Below are 10798 nucleotides of genomic sequence, written 5' to 3'. Positions count from 1 at the left end.
ACCATCCATCTCACTCGTGGAAACAGAGCTAACGGACAAACAAGCCACGTGCAAGATAGCTACTCTGCCTTCGCCAGGCAGAACTCCTGAGATGTGGTATTTGTAGTGCTCAAGCTCGTGGCATTTTTCTGGTACTGTAACGATCTTGATCCCTCTTCAACAGGTTGGGTTGCGTAGCTCAATTGGCTCAAAACTCTTGAAGCCGACGTGCCCATGTTTTTCCACCTGCGGTTACCACTAACTTTATCGACAACCAACAAAAAGCTCGGTCCAAGCAAGGACATAATATTTAGCCATATGTATACGTTTTACTTCACCGCCTGTCGATGTTCGTAGCCATACATCTCTGGCGTAATGCATCTAAGAATCAGTGTAGTGGAGTATGAGCACTGGCACTACTATTTTAAGGATCGAACGCTGGAACTTCAGTGTTGGCCCCCCGAGCAGCTTTATACAAGAGCCTCGGAAAGAGCTTCCTGTACTTGTCCTCCTCCCTCTTCTCCAGCAGATACGAGATTATGCCTTCCACCTCCGATTTAACGTGCGTGTAGAGACGTGCTGCGGCATGCCGATCAGTCAGGACGTCTTGTCTTCCTTTCGTCGGGATAGGTTTCCCAAATCGGTAGTAGAACCGGCCCGGGATTTTCAGATATACGCCTGGAAATATCACCTCGTGATCAGCATCCCTGACAGTCACAAAACATGGTGATTGGTTTTGAGAAAATGCTTGGCAAAAGGAGCTACTCTCAAGTGTGAAGAGAAATCTCAAGATACCTTAGCTTGAGATGGTTGCTGTAGGCGCGCATGATTTCCTTGCCAAAGGGTGCGCTCCTGATGTCGTCGAATGTACAAAGCAGCTAGAGGAACAGAAGTGCGTTTATTATTAGCTACCGATGGAGGGATATAATCGAGTAACAGAGTAGTAAAGCACCGTGCTATGCTATGCAATGCATGCGGTTTTATTCTGAATCTTGAGTAGTATTCAGACTATGGGTAAATGTATAATCTTACTCAGTACACAGACAATGGGCTTACATTTAATAGATCATCCTCTCCAACGACTCCAAATGGCACGATTGTGGCATTGAACTGCGCTGCCATCCTAACAAATTCAGTCCTGTCTGGCCAAAAGATCCTGTGCTCTTCACCCTACGATCCACAAGTTTAAATTTAAGTTTGCTCAAATGTCTGAGTATAATAATAGGTCTAATTAACCAAATAAGTTTTTTTCAGAATATACCCTGGAAGGTGTATTTAATATACTGTACTATATATAACAAAGTGTGGTGTGTACCTTACAGTGGAGTGCCTCCCTGTAACCACCTGGGTATAGTAGAACGAACTCCCCAGCAGCCAGCAACTCGTATATGTACTTGTAGGTCATGGGCACGCCTCCCCACAGAATTAGGAAGTCAAAGAAGTCATGGCCCTCCGACCACGTCCTTGCCTTGTTCGGGAACAGCAGTGGGTGCGCGATCCCACGGACAACGGCCTTCTTCTGCCGCATGAACTCCGCAGCAAGCGAGATGAGCTCGATCCCCAGCAGCATGTGGTTGCCCACCAGAAGCACCGGCCCGTCATCGGGCACCCCGGCGAGGCCACGGACCACCGTGCCATCCTCCATCGTCGAGAACATTGCCGGAGACGTTCTGAACGTGAGGTCGCTGCATTTACCCATGTGTAAGCAGCACATTCATGTGATGTGGAATCAACGTGTTCAGGATTCAGCATGTAAGCATTTCGCTGGGTGGTTACCTGCTAGCTTTGTCGACTTCCCTTAGCTCGGTCGTGGATGGCGGGATGTAGTCAAAAACCCGGTGATAGCGGCTCGAGTGGCGGTAGAGACCAGCACACTTAATGATGGATGAGACATGAACACCATGCTCCTGGAATGTGGGATCAGTATCATCAGCACTGTCCCTTGAGTTGTACCGCTTGTTGCTTTCAGTTCATAAAATACTCTGGATCTGATACAGTCTGCTAAAGTTAGTAGAAGTCTAGAACTCACCAACAGTAAGCTGTGCCCATGGTTCTCAAAGAAGAAAACTTTGCATTTAGGTAGTTTCTTCTGTAGCCTGTCGGCTTCAGATTTGCTTGGAAGTAACCTGTCGGCGCCGCTGAGTGCAAGCATAGAAAAGAACTTCAGTCATGATAAAAATTTGTTAAAATTATGCATTCAAACAAGAAAAATAGCAAAATCTTGCAGTGGAATTTTCATGTCAACCTAAACACTACTACCTCTGATCTCTTTTAACCTACGCGGAGACCACGTAGAACATGCTAGCCATTTTCACAATTGCACGTCCATTTAATCGGGTCGGAGGGAGTAGGTGTTTTTCTTGGCTACTCTGGCATGACAGATAAACACTAGAAATCTTCTTCAAAGAAAAAGTTTTCAGCTTTGCAGTTATAATTGTGCAACTTTGAGTTGCCATCAGGTGGAAACACCAGTTCATATTTTATGGGATTGTCCTTTTGCTGCAAATTGTTGGGATTATATCTTCCCTCAGAGGACAAGGTAATTATTTGGCCTTGAAACTTTTGAGGACATCAAGCAGAAGCTGATTATTCCTTTCTTCATGTAGATGCTTATTTTGGCATCATGGAGTATTGGATTGTCAAGAACAACAAAAGTTTAAGGCCATCTATTTGCAAGAGCTAGTCTTAGTTGGCCACAAAATAAAACATAAATATGCTAAAATAAATCAAAGACTGGCTAGCTGAACAATTTTAATTTATTCAGTTTTCCTAAAACCTTCTTGTAATTATCGATGTACCTTTTATGACGTATTACTATGAGCTGCAATGGGAATCTCTCCCACTGTTTTACCACAAAGCAAGATCTGCAAGCTAACGAGAATTGGAAATAGAAAACTGAGTTGCATAAGGCCACAAACCTGGCTAGTAGTAGTACCTCAGCTGTAACTGATTGTACACGGCAATTAGCATATGAAGCAGCCCGTTTGATCAGATTCATTTTCCATCTTAGTGTGTCTTCTGGTAGTTTGTCCAGTATGTTCTACAATTAAAGGCACACATTTTCCATGAAAAAAAAATTAAATGCCCATATTTGGACAAACCTTTTTTTACAAACCAAGAGAAACATGAAAAATATAGATTATAGGAAAAAAGAATGCATATCCATATTAATTTCTTCCTTTTTTTTGACGTAATATTAATTTCTTCCTTGAACAAATTAAACACATAAAAACAAGATTCAAAGAAGACGATGGTACAGACCGAATGCTTCAGGGACGATGACAAGTTATTTGTCAATCTGCTGAGTGCTTCTAAAGGATGCTTGCCACTTTTCATTCTACTGAGTGCCATGTTCACTTCATTGTCTGGTCTCATGATCAGGATGAATAGAAGCAGCAAATACAACAAACTTAAATGAACAAATATTGACTTATAACAAACCGTTATATCCTAATTACCAAGCAATTTTCATGTTCTTTTTTCTATTTTCGGCGCTGCAACCTACAAGGTACGTACCGATGTTGTAATTCAGTAGAGCTGTAATTGCAATGCAGGCGCGGTCCGACAACGGGCTGAAAACCGACAGAAGGGTTTTTATGTCTGACCTCTCATATGATGTAGCTTTTCCAGGAGGAAAATAGAGATAAAACAAAGTTATCAGAACTATTTCATAAATAGGAAGGTTCACAAAACATAGCATCAAATTTTCTGGCATACCTGGATTGACTAGTACCAGTATCAAATTAATACGGGGATGCCGGGCAGCAACTGCTAGAGCTAAGCATCCCCCAAACGAATTCCCCAATAGATAGATGGGCTTATTAGGAGAAATGGAATGTTCTGCTCTAACAACATCTTCTACCATAGTGACAAGTTCTGAAAAAGGAAAGCAGCTAAAACTATACAACTAATCTTTAGAACTGAATAACTTGATGTATTTTCACTCTGAATCTTTAGGTTAGAACACAAGTTATGTTCAGATGAAAAATTCTTTGAGAGATAAATTAACCAGATTAATACACAGGTATCTGATACCTTCGAATGGCGTGCGGTCATGAAAAGGAATGTGCATGCATCTAAGTTCAAATATCCTAAAAAGCAAGTATATACCATTATTCAAAGTATCATAAGTACACACCAGGTTTGTTTTGTCTTATTAATCTGACTGTAACAATTTTTCCAAGGAAACTTATTTTTATATCTCACCTTCCAAGAGCCTTATGGTGCATACAGAGCCCCATCCCCATTCCATCTACCCCTGAAAAGATTTAACCCCAAATCAGCAGCTGAGTTAGCCTAGCCATCTGGGCATCACCAAATCACTGGGAAGTGCAAAGGCACGGACATAAGCAGTTGTATTCATATTTACCCGGCAAATACAGCATGAGTGGAGCATCCTCGACCGACGAGCCAGCATCGACGGGGCAGAACCATCGGGGCGGCCCACTGTCATGCTCCACCAGCTCCCCAAGTGCGTGGTAGTAGTAGTCCAGGTCCTTGACTGTCCCATACCCATCATCATGCATGGCCTCAAGCCCCCTGTAGCTCGCTTGCAGTCTTCCGGGATGCCTGAACTGGCAGCTGAATGAACCATGCTGCCATCGCTGCGCTTGTCGGCAAAGAGAGACCTGAGGGTGTACCATATGGAGAGAAAGAGTCGCCATTGGTGCAGTGAGCTGCAAAACTTTTCTCGGTATCTCACTCGTGGTTTCAAAGGAGACTTAGGAAGCAGGAGTCATGCACTCATGCATCTGATGCGTAACAGAAATAACTGAATTTTGAGGAGGCACAAAGGGTGTGAGTGAGACCATGGCATGGCAGCTAAAAGTTAGGCTGGTTATGTATTGCTAATCTCTCTTGTGGAAATGATCAGAACTATATGATTGTAGCATCAGAATGTTAAGTGTCTCGTTAGGGCATGTGTAACTGTATGCCCTTAGAAGGTTGAAGTACTCAGCGTGTTCTCTTACGTAAAATTCAACAACAATCCAATTGTGGATTTGAACATGCAGCACATGACTTAATTAGACCACTGATATGCAAATACCAGTATTTTCTCTAAAATAAAGCAACTATTGCTAAAGTACGCTTCCCACTTTTTGAAGAAGTATGACCCACACTACAATCGATCGCGTGCCGATGGTGATTGCCATCGGCGTAGCCCCGAAAACCGTCGGCGTAGGGCTACGCCAATGGTGACCCTCGGCGTGGCATCGTCGGCAACGCTGCTCGCCGGCACCCCGTCGACATAGGATCACCGTCGGCAGAGGTCGATGAACCAACGAGGGTTCATGGCCGTCGGCCACGCCTGCGTTAACAGAGACCATCTAATGGCGCAGGAGCTATGCCGACGATGATCACCGTCGACATACCCTGCTACATGCCAACTGCTGGGAGCCCACCTACGCCCGCCCAAGCCAGGGACCGTCGGCATAGCTCTGCCACGCGTCGCTTGCTGGCACTCCCAGCCGCCATCCCGCCTGCCAGATCTATGTAAACCGTCAACAGCATAGATCCACGTGTCAACTTCTGGTGCTCCCGGCGCTGACACCTATGTCCATCTAGACTGTGTTAAAGGTTAAACCCTGGGCATAGCTCCAAGGTTTTTTTTTCTTTTCTTTGTTGTTTTCCTTTTTCTGTTTTAAAAGCAGTGGCTATATAGGCTCCCGGATCATATAAAATCACATATAGACATTGAGCATATCAAATATAAGCGCGGCCATCATATAAAATCACACATACATAGACAAGATGTCATCATACACCGACATATCCATATCCGTACATCGACAAAATGTATCACATCCATACACACACATACACCGCCGTATCCATACATAGAAATAATGTATCACATATCCATACAGACACATACACCGGTCACCTCGATCACCAGCACACCACAAATTTTGTTGTCGAGAGCATCATCACTACAAAATGGAAGACAACACCAATTCAGCATGGATATTTGTGCAAGTAAAAGTCCATGAATGAAAAAATGATCAAAGTCATGCGTGGATAGTTTGGTAGGGAATTCACCAGCTGCGGCGAGTGTTGGTGGGACTCACGGCTCTCGCGATGGGGCGAGGCGCCAGCGGAGTGACCAGGACTCAGACTGCCAAAGTGAAGCGGAGTCCTCTCCTGTTAGCTCCTACTACTAAGAACTGTGCTACTCACACGCTGATCACTTGGAACACACGCACTCAAACTCCAAGAGAATGGAGGACACGAGTAGTATTTTGGTGCAGCTCAACGTGTTGCCTTTTCTTGCTTCTTCTCTACTACTTGGTGTGCTTAAGACTAGTACAAAGGTGCCCTATTTATACTACCAGTGAGCTGCACATACCAGCTCACTTACAAGCCTTCTATGTGTGAATATTTGACTATGCAAACTAAAATGTCAAGCTCACCTACCATGCACGTTTATCTCCTTGCAGCGTGTTGCATGCTGTGATTTCCTTCATGGCCGGCAGCATCTAGACTTCAATCAGTTCATACTACTATGCATACTACTAGCAGCACATGCACGTACTGGTGCATGTTTTATTTGTGGTTAAGCAACTTGATTAAAGCAACAATTCTCCCCCTAATCTAGTTGCTCTTGATGGTGATGACGCCTATTCTCTCCCGCAGATTCTGAAACTGAATGCGACCGAGTGCCTTGGTCAGAATATCCGCGAGCTGGTCATGAGTGCCGATGTACTCGACATCGATCTTTCCATCCTCGACACACTCCCTGATGAAATGGAAGCGTGTCTCGATGTGCTTACTCCGGTCATGAAAAACCGGATTTTTGCACAGCTGAATTGCAGACTTGTTGTCCACAAAGATTGTCGCAGTGTCATCCTTCTTGTCGAGGAGGTCGCCAAGAAGTCGGCCGAGCCAAACTCCTTGACAAGCCGCGGTTGTCGCAGCAATGTACTCCGCCTCGCACGATGAAAGTGCGACCACCTTCTGCTTTTGTGACTGCCAAGTCACAGGGTTACGACCAATCATGAATAGCATACCTGAGGTGCTCTTTCAGTCGTCGATGTCTCCTGCCATGTCGGCATCGCTGTAGCCAATCAGCTTGCCACCGTCTTTATCCTTCACGTAACGGCAGCCATAGTTGCGCGTACCAGCAATGTACTGCAACAAATGCTTGACAGCAGCCATGTGCTCTGTCGTGGGCTTCTCCATGAACCGGCTGACGTAGCCGACAGCGAATGCTATGTCAGGCCGAGTGTGCACAAGGTACCTCAGGCTCCCGACAATGCTGCGGTAGAATGTTGCGTCCACCGGTGGGTTAGAGCTCTCCTTGCTCAGCTTGAGCCTCGGCTCCATTGGGACGTGCACTGGGTTGCAGTCGCCCATGCCGGCCTTGTCGAGCAGCTTGCCGGCGTATGTTGCCTGGCCAAGTGTTATCTCGCCAGCGGTCTGCTTCACCTCGATACCGAGGTAGTAGCTCAAGAGGCCTAAGTCGCTCATCTTGAACTTCTCCTTCATCTCCTTCTTGAACTTGGAGATCTCTTGTGTGCTTGCACCAGTCACGACCAAGTCGTCGACGTAGACACCGAGAAGTAGTCGCGTGTCGCCGGTGCCACGCGCATAGACAGCGTGCTCCGACGGGCTCCTCTGAAACCCAAGCGAGAACAGTGTGTTGTCGAGCTTAGCATTCCAGGCCCTCGGTGCTTGGCGCAATCCGTAGAGTGCCTTGCGCAGCCGCAACACCTTGCTTTCTTCTCCTTCGCGGACAAAACCAGGTGGTTGAGCCACGTATACCTCCTCTAGAAGGTCTCCATTGAGGAATGCCGATTTGACATCCATGTGGTGCACTTCCCAACTCTGTTGTGCTGCAAGTGCGATGAGCACGCGCACAGAGTCGAGTCGAGCGACCGGGGCGAATACTTCGTTGAAGTCGATGCCGGCGCGCTGGACATATCCCTTTGCAACAAGGCGAGCCTTGTGCTTGATGATGTCACCAGCACTGTTCTTCTTCAGTTTGAAGACCCACTTGAGCCCGATGGGGCGATGACCCGCTGGCAAACTTGTGAGTTCCCAGGTGCCATTCTCCTCGATGGCGGTCATCTCGTCCAACATGGCAGCACGCCATGCTGGGTGTGGTTCTGCTTCGGCGAACGTGGCAGGTTCTTCACCCACCACCAGAAGGAGCTCCTCAGCGGACTTGGCGACGATGTTGTCGATGGTGCGGAACCTGCGTAGGCGTCCATCACCATCCGCCGAGGTTGGTGTCACTCCAGGTGGAGGTGACACAAACTCGACTGGAGCGTCATGACCAGCGTGCTGCGAGGCAGGCATAGTCGCAGGTGTTGTCGGTTCCTCCGGTTGTTGTGTGGAGAGTGGCGAAGATGGTGCCACTCCCCCGTCGTCCGCAGCCACGTCATCGTTCACGCCAACGTCGATTCCCGAAACGGGGAAGTCGATGGTGAACGTGTGAGCGGGGTGAGCGTCAGCGTGCTCAGCCCACTCCCAGCTTGCATCCTCGTCAAACACGATGTCTCGGGAGACATGTGCGCACTGCGACACTGGGTCAAATAGCTTGTATGCCTTTGATCCAACATCATAGCCCATGAGTACCATGGGCGTGCTTCGGTCATCAAGCTTCTTGAGTTGGGGGCGCACCGTCTTGACATGTGCAACACATCCAAACACCCGTAAGTAGGACACGTTTGGTATTTTTCCATGCCATACCTCATACGGAGTTTTGTTGTCGACGTTGCGCGTGTAGGAGCGGTTGAGGATGTAGACCGCCGTGGTCACCGCCTCTCCCCAGAATTTGTTCGGCACTCCTCGCGCCTTGAGCATGCTGCGAGCCATGGCAACAACGGTTTGATTGCGCCGCTCCACCACCCCATTCCGCTGAGGAGAATAGGGAGCGGACAAGTACCGCTGGACGCCGTGCTCAGCGCAGTATGCATCGAAATCCTTGGACGTAAATTCGCCGCCGCGATCCGTCCGGAGCGTGCGCAGTTTGCACCTGCTCTGCACCTCAGCACTTGCCATGAAGCGCTTGATTGCCGCCTCTGCCTCGTCCTTCGAGGCGATGTCGTAGGTTCAAATCCTACAGAGCGTGATTCCATCTATCTTATGTCGAAGCAGAGTAAAATAACTTACCAAAACAAAGTTGACTTGCAACTCGAATTTGACCTCCTCTCTGGTCTGGAGGAGGTCAATAAAAAAATAAAAATTACTCAATCAAAGAGCAGCGTTAGCCACATGTAGCGGATGTGGTCATCCACGAGCAGCAGGAAGTATCTCTTCCCGCCTGGTGTCGGTGGTGAGATGGGACCGCAGAGTTCACCGTACACCAACTCGAGCTTCTCTGTCGCGCGAAACTTGGCCGTTTGAGGAAACGGGGCGCGACATTGCTTTCCCGCCAGGCAAGCATCGCCAAGCTTGTCGACATGGTCGATCTCTGGGAGACCGCGCACCATGCCCGTGCGCGCCATCTTCTCCAGAGCACCAAAATGTTGATGGCCAAGGCGCTCGTGCCAGCGCCATGCATCACTGCCGCGGCGAGCCGAGAGGCAAACCGGCTGCGCGATTTGCAGAGGAACCTTGTATAAGCGGTTCCGTGAGCGCTCCACCTTGGCGAGGAGACGCCGGTTCCTATCACGGACGTACATGGTGCCATCGTGTATCATCGTCTCGCAGCCATTCTCGTCGAGTTGGCCGAGACTGATGATGCTTGTCTTCAGGCGTGGGATGTAGTAGGCCTCCGTTAGCGCGCGGTGCTCACCACCGCGACTAGTGAACATTACGGTACCGCGCCCGCATATGTTCACCACGGAGTTGTCGCCGAACTTCACCGAGCCAGTGACCTTCTCGTCAAGGTCGGCGAAGGCTGTGCGGTCGCCCGTCATGTGGTTCGATGCACCGGTATCTAGATACCACGGCGCATCGACGGGTTCCGCCTCGTCGCCAAGCCGTACCTTTGTGCGTTCTTCGTTGAGGAAGACATGGCCACCAGTACGCTCGGGCTCCATCGAGATGGCAGTCACTTGTGCCATTAGCATCGCCGGTTCGTTGTCGTCGCCGGCCTGCACCAAGTGTGCCTCATCTCGCTGCTTCTTACGGCACTCACGAGCCCAGTGGCCCGGTATACCGCAGTACCGACACTTGTTGTCTTGCGGGGCGCCATTTGCGGCGCGACCTCGTTGGCCGCCCTCTCCAGCCCGATTACCTGCGCCGTCCTGGCCGTGCCCGCGTCCTCTGTCGCGGCGCCGGTTCGGCACATAGCTGCTACCACTGCTACCACCAGACAGGCCATCGCTCTTGCGATGCATGCGAGCGCGCCACTGGTCCTCCGTGAGCAGGAGCTTGCTACTGGAATCGTGCTCGTCGTCGTCTCTTTCATCGACGACCTTGAGCCGGCCGACGAGCTCCTCAATGGACAAAGTATTCAAGTCCACCAAGCTCTCAATCGACCAACACAATTGCTTGTACCGCTTAGGAGCGATACGAAGCAGCTTGAGGATGACCTTCTTCTCGTCGAGCGGGTCACCAAGGACCTCCAACTCGTTGGCGAGAGCTTGGAGTCGCATGGCAAAGTCGTCGATTGACTCCCCTGGACGGAACTTGATCTCCTCGTAGTTGAGGCGCAATGTTTGCGCCCTCGACTCGCGCACTCGTTCGGCGCCGAGTCGTAGAGTCTTGAGTGTGTCCCAAGCCTCCTTGGCTGTCTTCTTGACGGCGAGGGTGGCGAGCATCTCCGGCGGCACGGCACGAAGGATTGCTTCGAGTGTCAGCCTGTCGTCGGTGAACTCTGCGTCACCCGTCTCCACCGCCTTCCACCAGCCACGACCTTCGAGAATGACGC

The 10798-nt window shown here is 49.2% G+C and overlaps 1 protein-coding gene across 1 annotated transcript; it reads right to left on the bottom strand.

Annotated features, from left to right (window-relative positions):
* Positions 1 to 271: 271 nt before the first annotated feature.
* On the bottom strand, positions 272 to 4664 carry LOC127327038 (phytyl ester synthase 1, chloroplastic-like). Its single transcript, XM_051353821.1, has 13 exons — positions 4349 to 4664; positions 4186 to 4237; positions 4015 to 4070; positions 3697 to 3855; positions 3496 to 3600; positions 3241 to 3344; positions 2898 to 3019; positions 2009 to 2117; positions 1756 to 1886; positions 1295 to 1664; positions 1036 to 1149; positions 775 to 857; positions 272 to 686 (listed from the first exon to the last, which is right to left on the bottom strand). The coding sequence occupies exons 1-13, from the start codon at positions 4641 to 4643 to the stop codon at positions 404 to 406; spliced, it is 1983 nt and encodes a 660-aa protein (XP_051209781.1). The 5' UTR covers positions 4644 to 4664; the 3' UTR covers positions 272 to 403.
* Positions 4665 to 10798: the final 6134 nt, after the last annotated feature.

Source organism: Lolium perenne, chromosome 3, assembly GCF_019359855.2.
Source record: "Lolium perenne isolate Kyuss_39 chromosome 3, Kyuss_2.0, whole genome shotgun sequence".
NCBI classification, from domain to species: Eukaryota; Viridiplantae; Streptophyta; class Magnoliopsida; order Poales; family Poaceae; genus Lolium; species Lolium perenne.
Note: the sequence above shows the minus strand (reverse complement) of the source record. Positions and strands in the feature narration are given on the sequence as shown.